This window comes from Neodiprion pinetum, chromosome 6, assembly GCF_021155775.2.
Source record: "Neodiprion pinetum isolate iyNeoPine1 chromosome 6, iyNeoPine1.2, whole genome shotgun sequence".
Taxonomy (NCBI): Eukaryota; Metazoa; Arthropoda; class Insecta; order Hymenoptera; family Diprionidae; genus Neodiprion; species Neodiprion pinetum.
In genome coordinates this window covers 6,922,325-6,946,208 of record NC_060237.1, presented here as the reverse complement: position 1 = coordinate 6,946,208, position 23,884 = coordinate 6,922,325, and the positions used below count along the sequence as shown (strand labels likewise).

General features: G+C 42.7%; 1 protein-coding gene across 3 annotated transcripts in view; it reads left to right on the top strand.

Annotated features, from left to right (window-relative positions):
- Window positions 1–23,884, top strand: part of Sox102F (transcription factor Sox102F) — a 140,115-nt gene that overhangs the window by 84,767 nt on the left and 31,464 nt on the right. For 2 of the 3 annotated variants that reach the window (XM_046631058.2, XM_046631056.2), the window contains 2 exons: window positions 17,132–17,908; window positions 21,260–21,464. In XM_046631058.2, coding sequence (XP_046487014.1) covers window positions 17,139–17,908; window positions 21,260–21,464 — 975 coding nt within the window. In that variant the 5' untranslated portion in view covers window positions 17,132–17,138. The remainder of the gene's footprint in view (window positions 1–17,131; window positions 17,909–21,259; window positions 21,465–23,884) is intronic. The other variant, XM_046631057.2, reaches the window with a different exon arrangement.

The window sequence follows — 23,884 nt, the reverse complement described above, 5'->3', positions numbered from 1 at the left end:
TCGGGTGCCAATTTTTGCGGTTTTTAATATGCCGCTGGCGCCAGACGCGGAGACAATCGGCTGTTAATTTTGCTCTACAACGCGTGTAAGCAGCGATCGTGCGTCGTGACGAACGGACCAATTTCCTCCTCCGCGTCTTCCTCCTCTCTCTTTCTCATCTCTCCTTCTCTCCTTCTCTCCTTCTCTCTTTCTCTCTTTCTCTGGAGGCCATGTGCTCTGGGCATCGGAGATCGTGGAGGAGGTAGGGGAGGATGAGGAGGAAGAGGAAGAGGGAGGATGGGGGGGAGCGAAAATGGGGACCTCCGTGCCTCCTCGCCGCGGCGTTCTCTGTGACCCAGTGACCCCATGCCGAAGCCGCTAATCGTAAGCGCGCGATTCATCTCCGCGGTTAATTCACGACCGTCGAACTCGTCGACGCCTTGTAAAACTGCTGCTGGTGTTTCACCCTCGAGACAACTTCCGGATATCGGCGTCGATTTCCTCCCGTATCTCCTCCTCCTCCTCCTCCTTATTCTCCTTCTCCAGAACTTTTTCTCCTTCAGCTTCTTTCGAGCCAGACAGCGGTAGCCTGGTTCTTCTTCTTCTTCTTCTTCTTCTTCTTCTTCTTCTTCTTCTTCTTCTTCTTCTTCTTCTTCTTCTTCTTATTCTTTCTTTCTTTCTTTCTTCGTTAGCTAGCTAACTCGCTCGCTCGCTCGTTGAAAGGGAAATGCTGTTGTTTTAAAATAGGCCCTGCAATCGTAAAAAAGAATAATGACTCCTGTGTAGACTTTTGTAACTCAACCGACGGGGTATTTACAGTTCGTGTTTCAAACAATCCAAACCGAGATCCCACGACGTTGGGGGAAAAACCGTATAAAACTTTAAACGACGAGTCACGTTTCTTCGGCTTGAACCTTCTTCCTATTCCTCTCCTCCTTCTCCTCCGCCCATATCCCCAGACATTATAAATTAAAAGAACGTCAATTCGACAGATCCGTCTCTTTACACACACGCACGATGTAGGTACACAAATAATGGGGTTGCATGCGTGTATGTGCCTGTGTATACACGCATAAACCACCGTCGTTTTACTTCAAACAGCTTTTCACGCCAGCGCTGTCATGTCCCCCGCGATTCCCAATTATCGTCAATTTTCAGCCTGTCGTTTATATTCTTCTCAATACATTAACTCTGCACCTCGCTCATCGTCGCGAGAATAAATTTAAAATAAAAAAATGAGCAGCGAAGAAAAAAGAAAAGAAAAACAGACCAAATTAATATTCTCGAATGAGGATCAAATCTCTCGCTGTGTGATAATAATTGGGGCGAATAAAACCCCGTCGACGAACTGCACACATGACCGCGACGAGTACAAACGACGTCTCGTTTGACCACTCGACCGTAGGCCAGAAGAGCTTTTGCTGCCGCTGCTGCTGCTGCTGCAGCTGTTAATTCAATTATTCCTGAGCTTCGTGCCGGATTTGACATTGTGCGTATTATTACGGGCACATTGTCAGCTAATCCTCGACGAGATCGGATCTATGACATCCGAGCGAGCTGCTCATCTTCATTCTCGGACGACTTGAAGGCTCGCTCGGAGTGGCGGTGGGTTTTGAAAAAAGCCCGTCGACGTCGATCCTTCATTTTCCCAATGCGATTCCGAGAATTCCACCATTTTTCTACGAACTCTCAATGTCTTACGATTAAATTATGGCTACCGATGACCCGCATTTCTATCTCTGTTCTATACGACGTTAGCGGCGCATCGTTTATACGTCGCGTAAATTTTTCGACAATTAATATAATTTCATAACCTCTGAGCGGTCCGGAAAATTCGATAAATGTGTAAAGAAGACTTTCCGGTATTTCAAACCCGCGCAATTGCAACAAATCTATTTAACATGCAGGCCTTGTCCTGCAAATCACCGAATATAATATCTTGCTGCAGGTGCCAACGCGTGCGGCTGTTCTGGAAGCGGAGAGTTAAAAAAAAAGCACGACAAAAAAAATGATGATGAAAAGACGGAAAAAATGGAGAAAATAAAAATGAAACTAAACGCGGGAAGGCTTTTTGCAGATTTATTGTTACAGAGAATATTTTAAAAATAAAGAAGACTAATAGATAAGAAAACCGCTAAGGCTTTTTCTTATACAACTCTCTAGCTGCTGCAGCAGAGAGGGTTTTGTTTTTTGAAGAAATTCTATTACACAAACTTCGATCAATCCAGCTTGCACGCTGCTCTAGGCGTCGAGGAAAGAAACATCGGCAAACATAAGATTTTGTTTCGTTTCTTTTTAAAAAATTTTTTTCACCTTCACTCCCTCCAAATACGCATCAGACCCGATGAAGAGCCACTTTTCCACGCTGAAGAGTAAAAGATATATATTTATTATTGGTAGGTCTCGTCAGGAATCTAAAGTCGGGGGGTAAAAAAAAAAAAAAAAATGAAAGAAAAAGCGTGAAAAATGAGAGAAGAGAAAAAAAAGGGTCAGAGAGGATGGGGAGGGAAAAGAAATCATCTCGCGGGCAAGGCGGTTTGAAAATTGCGGTTTGTTTGTTTGTTTTATCATCAAGGGAACGGCGTGGAAACATTATTTCGACTTATATACTTTTCACTCGATTTATGTATCTATGCGCCGTGGTACGCATGTACGTATCTATACGGTCCGTGGTATATCCAAGCTAGGAGGATAGACAATTTTTCGCTCGACTTACCGAGAAGAGGTTAATAATAATCAAAGAAGAAGTCAACCGGTAAATATTATACGGTGTTCCGCGTATACGAAACGTCGCCCGCTTCTCCGTTCCTTCCATGCAGTATACGTACATACGTGTATACATGTAGGTATTATACACAAACTTTTCATAAAGTCTCGAAAATTCAACTCTGTGTCAGAGATGGTCTTCTTCATCTTCTTCTTCTTCTTCTTCTTCTTCTTTTTTATATCCTCAAACGCGAATCTCGGAATTGACTGCAAGGGCACAGTAAATATTAGAGTCACCAGCTCTCCTAATGTGTCCCGGTATTTTTAGCCTATTTTTAAGCTCATACCATCATCAAACGAAGTAGGCTTAAAACGGTGTCACACGCCTCCGCGACTCGTTCTCGCTTCTCTGATACCGCGGCTTTATTCTCTTCATATTCTTTTCTTCCTTTCAAACTACATCTTCCCCTCCTTCCCTCCACAACCAATATTTCCGTCCTCCTAATCCTTCCTCATCTTCTTCTTCTTCCTCGCTATTGCAGCGACCGTGCGACAATAATTTGAAAAAAATGGTCAAGGTGATATTCAGGTTCGATCACTCGTCTACAATTACAGATTTGAATTTCTAAGAGTTATACTTTTATACCGTTGGAACAAACCGAAATCATCGTGTGTAACGAAAGAGTGATTAATACGAATGAGATTACAAGCGCGCGCGAACATTCGAAGCGTTTCGCATTTCCGCAGGATCCGTTCATTCGCATTCCCCTTCTCGAACCCCTCCGAAGGCCGTAATTCATCTTCCGTTACAACCTGCAAAGAGAACTAATCCTCCGGCTTATTTCCGATGATCGGCGAGTGATTATCCGAGGCTCTTCTCTTCTACCACCTATATTGACCGATTACTCGGTGATCCTTCACCCTCAGACACCCCCTTGTGTACGAGTCCTCGTCTGAGTGTTCCGCAGATGTCGGGGTGAGGACGCCGGTTGCAGAATACCCGAATTGAGCATGGGAATTGAAATTTGAAGATGCAGATGTGAGATAATTACCGACGACATTGGCGTTTGGGTTAGACATATTTAAACGGATGAAAATTGTACGCTCAAAGGGGATTGCAAAAATTACTAACTTTTTTTTTTAGTGTTCAAATATATAATTGAGAGTACTTGAGACGAGAGCTCAAGATTTGTCGTGCGTGAAATTCGTTTGAATTCGTCCGATTTCTTAGAATGAAAAATTCTAAGAATACTGTTAGAAAAGAAGATACAAATAACAGCGATAGCTTGCCTATGTGACACATAATTTTTCTAGACTGATGAATAATCGTGAGAATTGTTAAAATACGGATATCATTTTCAATGCAAAACGAACATAATTCATAGCAAAATTTTTGCATATCGAGTGCAACTTGATTCTTTAACCACATTTCGATCTTCAAGTCTTTCTTCCTCGTATAATTGTACACAAATTTACGTCGCACGCGTGTTCTACACAACTTGTGTCAAACACGATCTACCAGTGAGTGCAGTTTCGATTGTTTCTACGAGCTCAAGAGTAATACAATTTTGGTATCTTAGTCACGAGTACGATAAAAAAAAAAATCTCCAACTCTTCCCGTCAACTTGAGGGAAGATCCCAGTGTTCGGTGCAGTGGTTTTCCAAGATGCATCAGGCACGAAGCAGTCGTCTCCAGAGTATGACGAATGTGAGAAAGTTGGGCGATGTCAAGGGAGGCCTGCATAGCTGGCGCTCTGATTTCTTTGTTTCGTCGACGTTCCCCGGCCTAGTCGAGAGAGACGAAGGCGGTGGTTACAATACACGCAAGATATTACAACGCAGGCGGGTGTCTACGTACAAGTAACGAAAAGACCCGTCGACGACGTCGCGTTTCGTGTGTAGTTTCACCGAAAGCGTATAGCTATAAGGCAGATGTGGGTGACGCGGAGCGGAGAGAAGAGGAAAGAGAAGAGGTGAGGAGTGGAAAGGAGGAGAGGAGAGGAGAGGAGAGGAGGGGGCCGGGAAACCTCTAACGCGTTCCAGATGCTGAGAGCTTTGTTCCCAGACTATACGCTAAGCGCGCAGCCTCCGTGCGTGGACCAAGTCTCGTCTCGAAATGCACGCGTATCGCCCTCCGCGTGCCTCAAGCTCTTCTCTAGTACGGTAGAAACGCGGCGCGTGCACGTGCAGCCGCAGCCGCAGCCGCAGCCGCAACGCGGATAGGTTAAAACCTCGGCTAGCAGAGACGATGAAGACGAGGACGGTGGATTCGAAGAGGAACCCGGCCAACTCGACCAACATCTAGCGCAACTTGACACTGAACACATGGCCCCACTTTGGCTGAGCCTAACCCAACCTGCCGCCTCTTTCCTCCCTCTCCCCCTCGCCCCTCTCTCCTCTCTCCTCTTTCCTCTCGGCCAGCAGGCCTCTCTCCTCGTGGTCCACGGGACGACGATCTGATCCGGACAATTCTAGGACAGGCTAAGCTTTGTCCTTCGCGGATGCAGCGATTGTCGTGAAACTGTCCGGGCCGATAGCGTCTGCCGCTGCTGCTGCTGCTGGTGGTGGTACAGAATTCGGCAGTCGACACCAGCCGGATCGACTCTTCTCGGAGAGAGAAGATCAAGAGAGCAGCGAAATTCTCTTCGGGCCTACTTTCTAAGCTTTCTTTTATTCGTATACCCTGTGCGACGAGTACGCTATTATTCCATCCTACCGATTTTCAAGAGGAAACAGATTCATTTATTTATCTCTCCGCCGATGCGGTAAGGAGATATTGCTGAGAGAGAGAGAGAGAGAGAGAGAGAGAGAGAGAGAGAGAGAGAGAGAGAGAGAGAGAGAGAGAGAGAGAGAGAGAGAGAGAGAGAGAGAGAGAGAGAGAGAGAGAGAGAGAGAGAGAGAGTGAGGCAGGGGGGAAAGGTAAGGGGGAATGAGGAGGAATAGATTTCGACTGAGTCAACCGGAATTCGTTGGTTATATACCCACGGCGTTTCGATATAATGCGAATGAATTCGGAGGATTTTTCGTTAGTCACGCACTTCCAGCGATATTACAGACTCCGATTAATGAACCTTTCGATTATATCGCGTTTCTGCGATCCCAGATCTCGGAAGGAATTTCTACCAGTGTGTATATATGTGTATACAGATATTCTGACGAGGGGAAATTTACTCGCGTCTACGGTGGATATTCGACCTTGAACTTTGCACACGTTTCCATCCTTGTCTTGGACGTTCGTGCGAAATGGATATTTGAATACGTTGATGTGGGAAATTTGAGGATATTCATTTTTTAATCGGGTATACGGATGAGTATGTAATATTACTATACCTGCGAGTGTGTGTAACGTGTTGGCAAAGCTACGGCGGCAGATGAGAAACTATTAATGGGTTCAGGAAGATACCAGGTATCTAAATATAAACGACCGCAGCCCAAGCTGTATTAATACACACGTATATTATTATTTATAGAATGATAAAAGGGAAACTAAACGACGAAGATTGAAAAACAATGATTGTAACGATGAATAAAATATGTAGGTACCTACCGCGCGTACGAGAACTCAGCTAATTGATTGATTTGCGAAAAATAATAAAAACAGGCCAAGTTTGCGTGAGGGAATTGTGGTTTTTTTATTAATCCTTTATTTTTCTCCGTTATACAGATTGAGACGGAGATGAAGTCGGAAGTTCTTGTCACATTATTTACGTCTATTCAGCGTCGGCCCGAAGCCGTCACATCGTTAGGAACGATTGTTGAAACGGTATGGGTATTAAGAATAGGAGAAAAAAACAGAGATGAAAATATAGCTATTCGATGCGGATGAAGAACAAAAACGTTGTGCAAGAGAAATATCAGCTGCGGGCGGATTTTAGAAGAATCGCCGCCGGCTCGCCTTAGTCTCTTCTCTCAAAGCAGCTGTCATTCGCTTGCTTGCGGGGTTATTTTTATTCATTGCGGAAGAATCTTCATTTTATTATTAGTTGCGTATAACCCGCCTTATACCTACGGCATGGCGGAGCATCGCATTGTGTTTGTTATACCTCGGATCTATCGCTTTACCCCAAAAAATATATAACCGCAAGAAACGGTCCGCAACAACAAGCTTTTGTAGATAATTTCCGTATCCACTTTGCCAGCATCGAAACTTCGTGCCAGAATTTTTGTCAAATTTATATTTCTCAATCGTGTTTACATACCCATACATTAATGTATTTACATGAAAATAGATTGCAAAACAATAGGAGAAGAATCCACGGAGACGTGCGATTGCGCAAAGGTTAAAGGAAGATAATCAATTTTACCGGTCAAATTTATACAGTTCTATACCTACGTATTTCGTACATCGTGCGAATGGATTACAAAATACGCGAGATACAGCTAACGTATGCTTTATATACACACGTATATATATTTGTACATGCATAAACGTCTTACGGCTATACTGTTATAGGTGGGTGTTGCATACGACGTTGTTGCTCACTGTGAGTGTCGAACGAACGACACTGGTGCAAATTATTCGTGGTTGCCAATTTTTCATCCGTTTACCGGGATCATAAATAATAAAACAAATACTGGAAAATGTAGACGGCTCGGTAGTCATATATATATATATATATATATATATATACACACACACATATATATATATATATATACGTATACTGCACCGTTTCGCCCGTCGTCTACTCTTCAATTATAAAATTCGACCGGGAGCTTTCTCGGTCTGCTTTTCAGCCCCTTTTTCTTCCTCTACTTCCCACTCTAACGTACATCTTTTTATTATTATACTCGTTTTCACCCACGACGATTCAGCTACTGCGTGTAAATTCCTTTCATCGAATGAATATTTCTCCTCTCTTACTCTCTTTGGGAGTTAATAAATCTTTTCGGTACAACGGGATTGAAACTAGGCGCAGGGGCAATCAAAGTCACCCGAGAAGCTATCCATCAGCTTCTCCTTAGCGACGAGGTGTAGAAAAGACGTAGTTTATCCGAACACGTGGTTGTTGCTTTTCATACGTGTTCGTACGTACGTGCATGCACGGGGTAATAAGGTACATGCATAGAACAAAGGTGGCTGCTCAATTTTACCGTGTTTGTTTGTCTTTTTTTTCCTTGATTACCCAACCCCCCATCCTTTTTTTTTTTCTCAACTTCCGCAGAAGAAGCTTAGTCCCTGTACTTGTATACGTTCGACCGCTGACTTTAATTAGCCGTGAAAAAACCACAACCCCTCCTAAACTCCGAGATGCGAGGGAATATATAGTTTCGGAAAGTTTCCCCAATCCGAAACCCAAGAAGCCGCTGCTGGCTGTAGGAGGAGCAGAGAAACTCGACTTTATGCTGTTAAGAGACGCGAGGAGTAGAAATTTGAAACCGACCGTTGGAGGTTGGAGGAACTGGAGCATTTTCCGTTTGTTACCGGCTACATCGGATCTGATTCGAAAGGCAATATATCTCGAAAGAAATGCCGGTTCTTTTTTGGGATTTTTTTTTCTTTCTTCCTTTTTTTGCTCAACTCTCTGTTGAAATTCTTTGTTTTTAAGGGGGCCATCAATTAGTCAACGGATACCGTTACCAAACCGTAGCAAATTAGTGACGCCGGAAGTTCATTCATCTCGAGATAACAACGCGGGTTTTATAGCCCCTTGGCTGCCCGGCGATCGGTCTTCGGACTCCGGAATTATACCTCTAACTCTCTAGAAAAATCCCGAATGATCGTCATCTTCCGTATGTATATTATGCATTCCTATCCGCGAACGACGACTCCGCGTGTCGCTGCTTCGTTCGTATTCGGAGGCGAGGAGAGATATAGAATAGCCACGGTGTTACAAAACGACTTTTTCAACTTTTAATATAATACAGTGTGTCGTTGTAGAATCAAGGGACTCTTTTTACGCATGATTTTACTCAACATTGCATCACGCTTTCGTACCTAACAACTCCCCCGGAAAAGTTCATCGTGTAATTACAAATGATTATGGAAAAATTGAAAGTTAATTGAAACGTATGGACGATCTTAATATTATGCTGATTTTTGAAAATGATAATTAGTCATTTATCGAATTGTATATAAAATGAAGGTATCATCTTCAAGTTTGTGAAAAAGTATTTGGCAGTGAGCAAAAATTTAGGGAAAGATTTTGAAGTCGTGATACTTGATAGGCGATGAGTTAAATATTATACTACGGAGCTTCCGATTTGTAGTTGCATCCATCGGACCTTCCTTTATTCGATTTATAAGACATACATAGGGTTGTCGAATAGCCGAAGCTTGTACTTAGCCACGGCTCTGAGATAATAGTAATACATCCGTTCACACTCGAATATGTATGAAAAACTGTAATTGAAACTTCGAGAGAGGGCAATGAAAATTAATATTTCAGGTTAAAACACACAACAGATTTCGTTTATCAAATTATTCATCAATATAATCAGTTTTAATTAGAGCGAAGAGACGAGCCAATGGATGAACCGTGATACTCTCATTGCGAGTTCGGATGGTGAATCCTAGAAGCTGAGAAATCACCCCACAAAATTGGATCGCACATGTAACGTGTGCTATCGAAAAAACCACTGAGTTACGCAAGGAGTCGTCTGAAATTCGATTAAACGATACAGGAATAACGAAGCAAAGCGTAGATGCGTGTAACAATTCGTAAAACCGCAATCTCTGAACCCTTTCGCGAAGTAACAGTGATTGTAAAAAAAAAAATCTCAATCTTCTCCCTCAACGTTACGCGAATTCCAATTCGCAAAGACGACGGGTATTATTTCAGAACTCGGAATCAGCCCTGGATGACGTCATCGTCGTTCGTTGCACGCAGCCGCAGGTTTTGCACGGCGCGGTGCACTTTGCGGGTGTGTGCAGGGTGGCGTTTTCCAGGGCGGATATTCAGCGGCATCATCTCCCGACGACGAGGAGGCTGCAGCAGCTAGGGCGTGGGTGTAGTCCGCGCGCTCATACATAAACAAGAGAGAACGGTCGACGGAACTTGAGCATCAAAAGAAGAGACGCTACGCCGGGACTCCATTATGTAGAACGTATCCCACGCTGCTCTGTCTTCTATAAAGAATACTAACGACGACACCGACCCCACCATCACCCCCGCGAACTTCGTCTCTTGCCGAAGAACGGCCGTCGAGCTTTTTTTTTTTTATCATTTCCAGGGAACCGTATTCCTGCAGATTACACCGCATCGGTATCGACTTTTTGTTTATAAAAATTAACCGATGCGCGGAAGTGACGTGCGAAAAAATTACCTATTCCGTTGTTTTTTTATACCCGGTTCACGGAGAGCTGAAATGTGATTTATTGCCGTTTATGGTACCGGTCTGATGCGTTTAAGGTACAGTGTTTTTGCAGGCTAACGCTAAATCGACAATGAAGCAGTGATCTTAATTGCAGACGTTGAATATCATTGATTCACGACGCTTTGCTGATTTGACACCGTTCATAAAACCGTTACTCCGTGATTTTGGAATCGAAACGTACTCATGTTTTCGAATCTTCGTTCCTTCAAAGTTATTGTTAAAATAAGAAAATAGCGACTTTTATTTCCCCAATGTTTCGTTACGATAACGCTATTGACTTCAATCTCGTGATTTGACAGAATGTAACAATGAACCGATGTAATACCGAAGGTATCTTATAGTCGTGATGTAATACAGTCTGCTGCGAAATAACGTAATCGTTTCAGTAAGGTCAGATCACGCGTTGTTTTTTATTAAAAAAAAAAAAAACAAATTGTTTACCGCTCTTTAATTCGTTAAAACGATATTACATATGCAGATATTGAGGAATAATGACTTGATACGTTTGTTACTTAACGAAGTGGATGTTGTTGTTCTTTTACGCGACAATCGATCTGCGATTTGAGGTGCCGCATGTGTATTGCAAGCGTATAATTTTATACATACGTACCCACCGACGATTGATTATTTTATCAACGATCACGCAAGACAATTCGCGCGCGCATTTCGTGACATGTGTACGTAAACAAACGCGTGCAACTTATCTACACAAAAGAAACATTTTCCACTCTGATTATACCGCGTTTGATTTATTAAACGGTGATAACCACAACCCGCCACAAAGTATCCAACTTCAACGTTCAATGTATCGCTTTATATATTACACATGTGTTATATTCTCCCGGATTCTTCGCGGCCTACATATCGTCGCGCACGATTTACTTGTATAATTACGTGTAATATACGACAACTTCTTGCGCTACGGGCACATATAATTGTCACATACGTTTGTGCGCAGTAAAATTTTCCCAACTTTAGTCGACGCGCATTCGAGATTCGATACTTTCCAATTTAATTTCCTACACATCGTGCCTACCTGCGGCTGTGACTGGAATTGGGAGAACAGAACTAGCGCAGCGGAACGCGGAAGGGAAGGTGGGTCGGTTCGTTCGAAAATGGTGTCGGGGCGAAAAGGGTTCGCGAACCGGAAGGGGCTCCTGAAGGGTGAAATCCGGGGCCGGGGTAATCGCCCCCGCGTCATTCGATAACCGCCTTCACCGCGTAAACGGATTACAATGCGCTCGGTTGTCCTTCCGTCGACGTTCAGCCTTCCGCAAACCCACTTTCCGACCACCCCCGCCCAGCTATTGCTATTTCTCGAATTAGGCGAACGGCTTCTTTCTCACACCGCACCCGCGTTTATGCGCCCTCCTCGACGGCGGAAGTCGACTCGAGGTTCGACCCTCCGTGCTACTTGAACCCAAACAGATGCCAGTTTCGGGCTTTTCGCCCTCAAGTTAATGCGACCTAGACCACGGGGTGCGTGCTTTTGCCTCTCTTGACGAAAATCATTCGAATCGTAGATGGTTTTACGCCCTCGTTCTTCGCCGTTTCTTTTCATCGGCCGTTATCTATTCGTCGTTTTGTTACTGAGCTGTTGTATGAGATTGTTTTTTTTTTTTCTTTTCTTTTTTACCTCGAATTGTATATATATATATGTATATACGATTGCATCGACCGCGTAGCAGATTCTCGTGTCATATAATTCTCTGCCAGATATGTTCGTCCCTGATAATGGCAATTCGTTTTCAAAATTTTCAGGCAGTTCGTTTTTGCCGCGAGATTAAGAAGCTTCTATTGCCTGCAGTTAATCCGGATACTTGAAGAAATAAAATAATGGACCGTCTTCCTAAGATCTACGCGACTATTTGATTAATTCGTTAAGAAACGATGATAGAAACTGACAGTGAAACAAGAATTATAGATATACATATAAGGCTTTGATCGTGATCCGTGTCATCGACTTCCGTTCATCGTACGATCGGTACGAAAAAATGTAAATTCTTTGAGAATGGCGTTGCGCATGCGTAAAACATTTCGAGTGATTTTGTAATCGAACCCGTCGGCCTGTAACACCGACCCCGCGTAACCGTTGTAATACGAAAGTTTGTGCAAAATGATGCAGCCGACCGAAGTATAAGTACATACAAGTTCAATTGTCCGAATCGTACATGCACATTCTACATAATAATTTATGTTGAGATTTTTTTTCCGGGATAAACAGCTTATCGCGGACCTTGAACGAGAAAGATTTTTCACAATCTCTTGAATTGCCGCTGATCGTTATTGTACGTATAAGTCTTCGCTGTTGTTTTTAATGCGATTATTAGCCTGTGCGCGGAATTTATGAATGTACGACATACGTGTAATAAATAAGTAACACACGCACGCCGAAGGAAAAGGTCCGTCTGCTATGATCACAATGGAGTAAAGAGAGACGGACGAGGACGGTGAACTTTTTCATTTCTCGTTGCATCTCCATTCCTACGGCATTACTTGTACTATCGCTAACGTGTACACAAATTATTGCACACAAGCATATTATACAAATTATACGTATATATTATAATACAGCCAAGACCGAGGCTGTTGATAAAGCTCTGCAGAGTCGTGATTTTAAATATAGTCATAACATCGCTTTCAATGATACCGCATTATCGCTGCTTGATTATACGTATACCTAATATAATATAATGTAATATAATAATATAACGCGATGTATCGGGTGTATTCGGTACACGTTGTACGTATATCTGAGCGTAACATCACCGCGGGATCGATGTGTTTGACCTTTCACCGATAGCTCGATCGCCGCTTATACGTCTCGATTAAAACCCATTATATTGTCTCCGTTATACAACAACGCGATATGCGTTACAGCGCTTGTTACATACGGTGTACGATAATTTATTATAACTCGATACGCGTACGTGTATAACATGTATGTATATTTACTGTTAAATATACACATTCGGATCGTTTCCGCTTGCAGATATTTCCCTGCCGTAAGGATGGATCTTCGAGTTTTCCTAATCTCACTCAAAGTCGATATCTCGCACACTCGTTAAATACGAATGCAAAAAGTTTTAGGAAAAACGTCCGACGATTTGTATACAACTGTCAGATCGAAGAAGTAGGCACGACGCTCTGACAGATACTATCGGATCGGATTATACGTATACGTACAGTGCTTTCGAGCGTTTTACCACAAATATTTTCACTCGCTTCCATCATCGTTTGATTGAAAGTAATTATTTCCTCGACGTCGTCTTAATGATGTTTACGAAAACGTCAATATTGCTTCCGCTATTTACACACGAGATATTTAACGCTAAGTGTCAGTGTTACGGACGGAAAGGGTTTGACGCAAGTCGTATCATTTATTACGTACAACGCGTATGGATTTTGGTATTTAAATGCTTGAGGAAAAATCATAACCTCCGACTGCCGACGTATCGACAAATTTTATCCTTTGCTCGTGTTTTTCTGACGACGGAGAAACGAATAATTTTCTCCGCGTCGTTTGACCGAAAACGGTATCGCGTTAAAAACTGGAAAAAAAACCGGTACGTAATTCGTTTCTCAGTTTAATTTTCACATCATACCCGTGTAATATACAGAGAGTGAAACGGTAGCGCATTTTGACAAACTGCTAAGTCGAACGGGGTATTAATCGAAAGCTGCTGTAACCATCGGAGAGAATGTTTAAAGTATGAGTCGGAGAGAATCGGAGGGTAAAAAGTGCACGCGAAATTGCTGCTGCGGATTCTGTCCCGCTGGTGCAGCAATTAGGCCGAGGGTCTCTCGTGCTAAACGGATCGTCGCGGTGAATCCCATTTAAATAAAATATGGTGGACATTATCCGGCGTAACTTATAGTTGGTCGGGTCTATTAATTACCCCGGAGACTTCGGAACGCCAAAGATTCCCAGCGGGTAGCCAATAGCTGCGGGTCTCCTCCGTCTTCCAGGACCTGTTGTTCCTCTTCTCTCTCTCTCTCTCTCCATCCTTTTGCCTCTCCTCGGTTAATTATTCATTTGTTTATTTCAACTTTTTACCGCACCTCGCTGTTTTCTTTTCTCTTCATTCTCTCACAGGACGCCTTATATGTAACCGCGGCTCCCAAAAGACAATCCTAACGCACATCTTTTGCCGGTCTTCTTATAATCCGGGGGCACCGGAGCTGGCGCTTTGACCCCGCCAAATTCCGTGTGCGCGTATCGAATTTCGCTCAAGTTGGGAATTTCTTTTTTCCTTGGTGTTTGAAGAAACGAGACGTTGTGATGTTGGATTGTTTAAACGTCAGCGATAAACGTGATTGTTCTTTGCAACTCTAGAGAATTTTATACGGATTAAAGAATTTGATCGCCGCTTCTACCAAGTTGTTGATAATATTACCAAATTGACGAAAGTTTTACTGATTTTACAGTGTCAAAAAAATGACGTTATCTATATATCATTATTAAGTCGAGTAACTTGACGAAGTAAATAAAATTCTTAACGATCGAAATAAGTTACGTATTTACTGGACATCGAAGATGTAATAAATGAAAAACTTCATCGCGTCAAGCAGAACCAATTTATATCTTAGAATCAAAGAACAAACGTTCAATAAATGTTTCGTCGTCAGGTGCGCGTACAAAACGTTTGAATTATTCCTAAGGTTTTTTTTTTTTTTTTTTCTGTTTAATCTTCTTTATACAGAAATTTGGTAGGCACGATCGAGTTTCAATAACGTCGCTTGACGAGTGAAATCGCGTACAGGTACCACAAGGTAACAAGATGAATTTTCGACGGGCTTACGGAGCCTTCGGTTAATTCTGATTTAAAAAATAAAATGCGTAACAAAAAAGAAAAAGAAAAGAAAAAAGCAACGAACAACGCTCGACGGATGGATAAAATCTCGTTGTTAAAAATCGAGGGCACCGATTTTTGTTCGTCGACATGCAACCAACGGAGCTAGGCGACACGCTCCTCATACTTTGCTAACACCCGGCTTCAACGTGATCGTCTCTGTTTCCTAACTCGTCTCCGCATGACGATCAACGTTCCTTGTTACAACGCGTTAACGGGTCCCGCTGACGCGTGCTCGGTCTCTTTCTTTCCTCAATTTTTGAATTTCTTCTATCTCTCTCCCACCGTTTCTCATTCTGTGACGGGATATTGCGCGCGCTATTATCTCGATTCTAATATTATTATACGAAGAATAATAAAAGTATAACTCGAACAGCGCAGGCTGTGACCCCGGTCTGAACCTCCTCGTCTTGCCCGATATACGAAGATAATGGAATATGTAATACGCTTCTTGACGCGCCACACCGTGTATAAAGAATGTGAAGCCTCTTGCGACACACGCGATTATCGCATCATTCTTATTCTCATCGGTTTTCGGACCCGCGGTTTCGGCCGACTAAGATAATAAATATCATCGCCCCTTGAGGTGTACGAATCTAACTTCTTTCTCTCATTATTCGCTGTTCCGCTGTTAATTGTCCGTGATCCAAAATACCGAAATTCAAAACCATTATATACCTAAATCGTTTTGCTACCGAGTAATATTCCCGATACTATAGCTACTACGCGATCAAGCGATTAAGCTGTCTAATTTGCCAAAGGAAATTATACTGCTGGATAGGCGACGAATATATATCGGAGAGAATCTCTCTCTCTCTCTCTCTCTCTCTCTCTCTCTCTCTCTCTCTCTCTCTCTCTCTCTCTCTCTCTCTCTCTCTCTCTCTCTCTCTCTCTCTCTCTCTCTCTCACATCTCGGATGTTTGGCATATCTCGAGATTCTCGCCCTCGATATTATTCCGTCTATAAGGTATAACGCATATAACACGTATCGCGGAATGTCTTTGCAGGGATTTCTCTATATACATAACGTATTGGAATCAATCACCTGCAACGGATGTTGCTTATACTGCACTTCCGGTCAATATCTAGCGACTCGCAATTTGAGGACCCGCGATCTCTCTCTCTTTCTCTCTCTCTCTCTCTCTCTCTCTCTCTCTCTCGTAATTACGAAATCGCCCTTCACTGCACCCTTAGCTAGATGATTCAGGATCGAACCTACCTTCTCGTGATCGAAGTTCGAGGCGCGCGGAGTGCCGGAATGTACGCAAGGCACAATCTGCGGAGACGTACGTCAAAAATAATTAGCAGCTTCGCTTAGCCAGACGTGGAAATATAGAGGCACGCGAGTATATCTCCATGGCGTTATTATTGAAAAACCGGTCGGCAATTTAAAATCACCGATATATGTATGCGTCATGTGCGTCATATGCGGACATTGAAAAATGGTTCGATCGATTGTTATTTCAGTAAAAATCTATTTCTTCTTCCTCGTAAAGTGGAATTTATACAGGAATGGGTTCGTTTATTTTCCTTTAGTTTTTGTTCTTTTTTTTTTTTTTTTTTTTTTTACGTTAGACTCATGTTATTGCATCGCTAAAGTTTTCTCACACGGAGGTTAGACGCGGTCAGGCGTGTGAAAGGGGACCAATTTTCACATTGAAAATATTTCACGGATGTCTTATGTACGAGGAGGTAATCATAGGACGATGAGCTAGTTTCATTCTCGATTTTCGTTTTTGTAAAATATCCCTAATAAAAAGATGATCAAAATTTTGTGTCGCGAAAATATAAAAAAAAACGAATCATTCCGACAATTGATCACGTCACTTTCTTCCATTACACTCACCCCAATTGAGCAAGGATATTTACTGATTTTACCAAATATATGATGAGTTCTCAATGTACTTTCGATGGAACAAAGCAAAAATAAAATTGTTCCGTGAAACAATTGACAAATTTTGCTTCGCGATTGTTAAGATTTAAGTATCATCTCAGAAATACATGTGCACGTTTTTAATAAGAAACTGAAAAAAACCGAGCCGGGAGATAAAATCAGAAAAGCTGTTTAGAAGATAAAATTTTATTCAATTAAAGTGGCTTTTATAAAATACAGGCTCCACGGAATTGTCATCTTATAATTATACCTACTCGTTCCGTATTCGAGGGTTGTTAAAAACAAACAAAAAAAGAAAGAAAGAAATAAATTAATCCTTGACCACGGCTTGGAATTCGTCAAAAATACCTACGTTTTTCCCCCCGAATGTTTTCTGTCGCAGAGTAAGAATGTCCTCGAAGAGGAAGTCGCCGCCAACGAAGCTATCGGAAGGTGGGGGCGGGACGGGAACTGTGGGTGGTACCGACGAGGAGGAAGAGACGGCGTCGTCGGCGGTCCTCCGGGTTGTCGAGAGCGTAACAACCGAGGAGAACTCGGCCCCTACCGAGGGCGCGATCGAGGATTGTTACAACCACCCCCTGCAGAGGGGCGAGTGCGAGTCGTCGGGCTGTTCGTCGCCGGCAACGCCGAGCGAGCACGATCCCCGGGACTCGCCCTCACCGTCGCCGGCTAATTCGCCACCGGCGGCAAAGCGGCAGAGGATGGTGTTCCTACAGACGAGCGCCGATTCCCTCCAGGGCTACAACCACCTCCACCTCCAGACGAACGCCGCCGCGGCGACGACGGGGGCGGTGGCCGAGCCGGCGAGTTCCTCGGAGTGCGGATCGCCCCCCGCCACCCTGACGGCGGAGACCTACTACGGTCACCACCACCACCACCATCACCATCACCACCACCACGCCAACCCCCATCACAACAACAACAACAACACCGTTACGCAGAACAACAACAATCATCATACAAACAACAACAACAACAACAACAACGGCGGGGGCGTGAGCGCAGCGGGGGGGAAACGGTCCATGGACGACGTACTAAAGAGGCTCACGTGCAAGATGAACAGCGGATCGTTATCCCTCCAGGACGACGCCGCGCGACGGACGACACCGCCGCCATCGTCGACGCCCAACACCCTGCACCTTACCCACAACTCCCACAGGTCAGTCAAAGTTAGCAGCATGCTCCTCGAATTATTATTTTATTTATAAATATATACGCGACGGTCAATTTATCCAAATACGCCGACTGTAAGATTGTTGGGCGAAAGGAGTGTTTTTTTTTTCTTATTCCTTTTTTCTTTTTTTTGGTTCGGATAAATTCCGGTTTTAACTTGTTAACGCGGATTGTTGGTCCGATCACCTTCTTTTGTCGGATTTTATAACATTTCCCTCGCCGTATTTGACTAATTGACCAAAAATTGTTTTCCGATATACTTCTTCACTTCTCAGGCTGCGGGTAAAATTGTACAGATAGATTGGAAAATATAAGGATCACAGTAGTTAGCGGATTTTCGAAGAAGCGAAAATCTGTAGATCGTTATAGGATTTTTAAAATCTGTGAAAACTGGTTGACACGAAAAGTCCAAGTGTACAATTATCTCGTAAGTAACGAATAAGAATATATACCGAGCTTCTTTTTTTTTGTGTACTCAAAGTTTCTACCGAGCTTTTTGCATTTCAACTTTTTTACGTTCTCGCACGTAAACCAAACGTTCGCGTTCGTGAAAATTCGACATGGCTGTTTCTTCGATTTCTCATCCTTCTCCATTGTCAATGCATCCACCCTTAACGGAAATCAGTTATCATTATCGACATCGCCTTTGTATTTGCGCAGGTCAATCGACAATACAGCGTGTCGCCTCAGTCTGCAGTCATTCTCTCACTTTGTACTATCGCGTCAAGCATCGCAGAGGCATCCCGCCGATGACATTCATTTGCGCGTAACGTACATACATTTATACCTATATATATATATATATATATATACACATATACATATATTTATACATATTATACGTAATGCCAGCTTGTATACATTTTACATTATTATACGAATACACAGTTATTGCCATGTGCGGTCGAGTTGTCTCCGGGATCGTGCTAATTGCTTCTTATCGTTAATTACTCGATAATTATTGTATTTCGCTCCGCTGATTTCCCGTCGCAATTTCCACAATTATTCAAACACATTCCTCCACTCGTTCGACGTCGCGATCATATGTGTATAAATATTCCCTCGCAGTTATAATACGATAGTCTCGATTATCACGTGCCTCTACTTAAAACCGTATTCTTGCAAGTTGCGTACGTCGATATTGTAAGTCTACGTTCATTCACAATTTCACAGTTCGATTTATTTCCAGCTTGTACCTACGTGATATTCCATGCGGTATTATTATACATATATCACCCATAACGAATTGAGTCTCGTTGATTAAAGAATGTTTGTGAAATTATTTTTATGCAACTGGGTTTAATTTCATGCATGCCTGAAAAACGAGATCGAAAACTGTTTTTTTTTTCTTTTTTCTTTTTTTCCTTTTTTTTTTTGCACGGAATTTTTCTGCAGTGATTGAGATCTGATGATTATTAGGTATATGTCAGGACCAATAGAAGTCTATACATATTATATAAACAAATTCATTCAGATGTCAATGTTGATTTACTAAAAATGCTGCCGCTTCGCCTGAAACGAAGTGATTAATTCCTGAACCGCGAATTTCCCAATTTGTCGACAGTAAATCGTTCAAAATCAAGTTGACGGTACGTGATGATAGATAAGTTTTCTTGGTCGGCCGTCCGGAGGTTTATCGATCACACGATACGATCATTCCGAAAAACCGAATAAATTAGAAGGTATTTCCACGGTTTGTAGGTATGAAATTATACGTACCGCACTGCGGGAGAGAATTCCTTACGATGTACCTCAAGGCATAAAATAATATACAATATAGGGCTGCATAATGAAAGTGGAGTATTATTACGAGGCATGAAAGTGAGGTAAAAAGGCAGGTGGTCGTATGAAAAGGACAAAAGGCGAATAAACACGAGGCATGGGAGGTAATTACACGCATAAGCTGGGCGGATGAAAGTATAATCATGTACAATATTGTCGTTGTACACTCGAGACAATTATACGGTGCCGGATACAACTTATCGCCCTCGAGTCGTTCGGTATATCGTAACTATAAACGTGCGGGAGAAATTTTGTGTAAGATCTCGGCGCGTCGAGGAGGAGAAGAATCGATGAAAGATAGAGAGAAAAAGGGAATTACCAGAGATAAGGTGGAGGGGAAAAAGAACTGCTTCGACATTGTAAAGACCGAGTATATAATGCATATGATGTATAAAGCGGTGCAGTGCGTTTATCTCCGCTTTTCGTAGGAATTATAAACCCTTTTGGTTCGTTCACAGAGCGAGAGAAAGAAAGTAACGAAGAAAGAAAAAGAGAGAGAGAGAGAGAGAATTTCTTGCTCGTCGTTCGCGAGTCGGCTCGTTGAATATATAATAATAAATAATAACAGAATGAGGCTTTTGTTCGTCACGGCTGGTCGGTTGGTCGGATATACAACTGCGGAGAGGTCAATGAGGTCACTGGGCACGAACAGAGGAGGAAGAATAAGAAGAAGAAGAAGAAGAAGAAGAAGAAGAGGATGAGGAGGAAGAAAAAGATCCCGCTCTTTGCAACGCAGACCGTCGTCGTCATCGATAGGATATCATCCGCCAAAGAAGGTCATGCACAGTCCTTCCCCCTGCGGCTCTCTTATTATTTCATCAAATGAATCCGCCTCGCCGCTTCTCGAGTATCACCGTTCTTAGCTAATCATATTTTATGTGCCTGAATATACTTTGCACGCAACAAAAGCACACCAAGTATATGAAATCCCGTTATTGTTACTGGGTTGAAAAATTGGTAGATATTATAATACGATATTTTTCTAGAACTTCTTTGAGAAAAAAACGTATAAACGGTGCACCGTGAGTACAAATTGAATGGTACGATGGAACAGAATCTTCCAAGCCAATTAATTGCAACGTTACCGAATCTCCGTTGCAGCAATTAACAAGTATTTCATCCTATATTTACCTGCGTTATTGAAATCCTTCGGTTGTAATATTTTTTCCATCCCCCCACGTTAAAACGCGAGAACTATAGAGAGGAAAGTCGACCACCGCGTCCGGGAATAACGAGTAGCGTTCAGGTTAAACGTGAAAGAAGTAGAATAAGGTAGAAGGAGAAGGAGAAATGGCCAGGGGCAAACACACTCGGCTCGTCGAGATTGCGCGGCAACCAAACCGCAAGAGTCGTTAATTATTCAGGCATCCGGCGTCCCGACGCCCTCCGTAGAAGCGTGAAGAAGAGACACCTCGATCCCTCCGAGCCACCGTCCCTGAGAGGGATGAAATTGACCGAAAACCCTTACGCTGCGCGCCTGGATTATACATCAGGTGTGCTGCAGTATAGCACTCGTACAGAACTTGTCTCACACGAAGCGAATCCTCTGTTTCAGCAGCACCGGCATATCGAACAGCGTCGCGCCGTCGCAGGTTGCGGGAAGAAACACGGCGACGGAAGGACACCAGGACGGGGCCGCCGCCCTTCATCGGGTTCTATGCGCCGACAACTTCGTAGAAAAGGAGCGATGCCTCTCGGAGATGATACTCAAGCTTCAGATGCTCAGGGAACAGCTGCTCCAGCAGCAGGACCAGACCAAGGTCAGACAAATTTTCATCCCCCCCGCACCCCGTTCAACATTTCACTATTTGTTTGTAATTTCGGCGACAATTCGTATATACGTATACCTGTACCGAAATCGTTGTTATTATTATTGTCAACATCATCGTTATTGTTTCTTTTTTACCGCGCGTCGCGACGATTTTATGCACAGGCAAGTATACTTTATAATTACGCGCAAGATTTTCCCGAACCGAACACGCTGCAAAATATTTTTATTTATTTATAAAAAAAAATTTATTTTTTTTTCCCTTCACGCGTAAACGAGGTGCAAGCTGCTGCACTTATCGCAAATTCTCTGCACACAATTAGCGACTCCTTATTACGGTGCGGTACGCAGGCAGGCGTATAATAAGAGGCAGGTTACGCGTAACGCAGGTATATCCCTGCAGCTAAGTCACTTACGTGCCGTTGATTTCTCTCCGCAAGTTTCGTTATTACATTTGTATGCATAATACATGCAAACTGCAACTCTGAATGGTATCGTAAGAAATAATTCTACCGGCTTGTCCGCGGAGCTGCAACATGTTATTGCCACCTCGTTGAGTTTCCGTCGTAAGCGAACGTGCCAGATTATTCTTTGCTATTTTCATTGCCTTTATATTATATTCATTGTACGGTATGTACGCGTATAATAGAGGGTAAGAATATAAAACGAAGCTACTCGCTCTCGGCCAATCAGCCCATCGTCATTCCCGGTTTATGCACGATATTCTATACTATGTATGTATAATTACGCAGGCCGTGTACGTTTATGTCAGTTTGAAATTCATGCTATTAGAGGGAGTCTAGCCGATCGGACGCATCCGCGAGCGAGGATTCCGAGCTTGTGCAAGCTGTTTAAGCACCCTGCAGCGGTCATCTCAACCCGACTTGTTAACCGGTCGAGGCCATCGCCGCGCTGCCTCGCGATCGCATGTCGTAAATTCATTCGGATTGAGAAAAATTCGCAACGCGATTTACGGATGTACAGAATACAGGGATATTGTAGGATTAATTTTCACCGCGTCGAGCTACCTCGCGGAGACACTGTTTATATATTTACCGTTATACCTATGTATTATTTACATGGAAATTGTTGCACGAAATTATTTATACGCAGTTGTAAAAGATTTGATCGGTAAGTTGTTTGAAAAACGGAAACGAAAATGATCCACAGTTTTTTGAACAACGAGAATGGAATTTTTTGGAAAGCTACTCACGAATCCATGGAAATTTGGGTCGATTTTGAAGAACTGATTTTTCATTTGGAAAAGTCTGATTAATTTGTTAAAAAAAAAATGCAGCTGAATACACGGTTAGAAAAAAAAATGTCCCAACAGGTCCACTAAAATTTTTGGGCTGATTTAATAATTTTCTTAGTCTGTTACTGATTGAAAATAAAATGAAAGTTACAAACTAAACGTTGATATGATAATTTAAATGGTAAAATTAAAAAAATGTGAGTCGTATTCACTAACGGAAATGTAACAAATAACCCAAATATAAAGTGAACCTGCTGGGACATTATGTTTAGTTATATTCTTCTAACAGTGATATATAGTAATAAACCGTGTGGACTAGTAGTAACTATTTCCTTTCCTTCTACGAAACTAAGCGTACCTGTCTATAAATCTTTCGTAATTTTTTCAACCCTTCACGGTGAATATATTACGGATAAAGTTTGTCAATTTCACGAAATCATTCCCGTGTGCGTAGAATAATATCGCGAATAAACATGTATATGACAACATAAGACAAGGAGCAAGCCGCCATTGCTATTTTACGCATCCTACTTGCGAAAGAGGAGTATATATAGGATATGGGGTACTCGTATATCGTAACCTATCATCCGCAGTAGCGTTCGTTTGCCGCATACGTTTCTTGTTTGCGTTATATATTCTGCTCTTTGCGAAACTTTACGAACGCTGTGACACGTCAGCGTAAAACGAGGACCTCGTTTTCTACGACATTTACACGCAACGTCCGCAGGAGTATAACTACCGCACTCGTCTTCGGCCATTGGCTGGAATAACGCGATCCTCGGCGTCCTCACGGCCCGCAGCCTAATGAACCGGTAACACAAGGTAATACCTGCGGTGGAATCGCTGATATTTCTGCAACCCACGTTCCTCCAGAGCCGATCGTTGTGCGCCGAGTACTTGCAGCAAAGGATATTTTTATCGTCACCGCGATATCGTTATAATATCGGAACCTGATCGTCGGCAATGTAAAAGGCGAAGAACTTGAAACATTTATAATTGAGGGGATGATTTTTCCGTAAAAATCAGCGTTGATTAGAATTTTTGAACCAGCAGTGGACTCGGTTTCTAAGGATTTTTTGCACATCGTACAATATTCGAGGTTTTGAATGCGTAGTTTTACTCTTACGTCATCTGATATAGATTCGGAAATTTCTTTG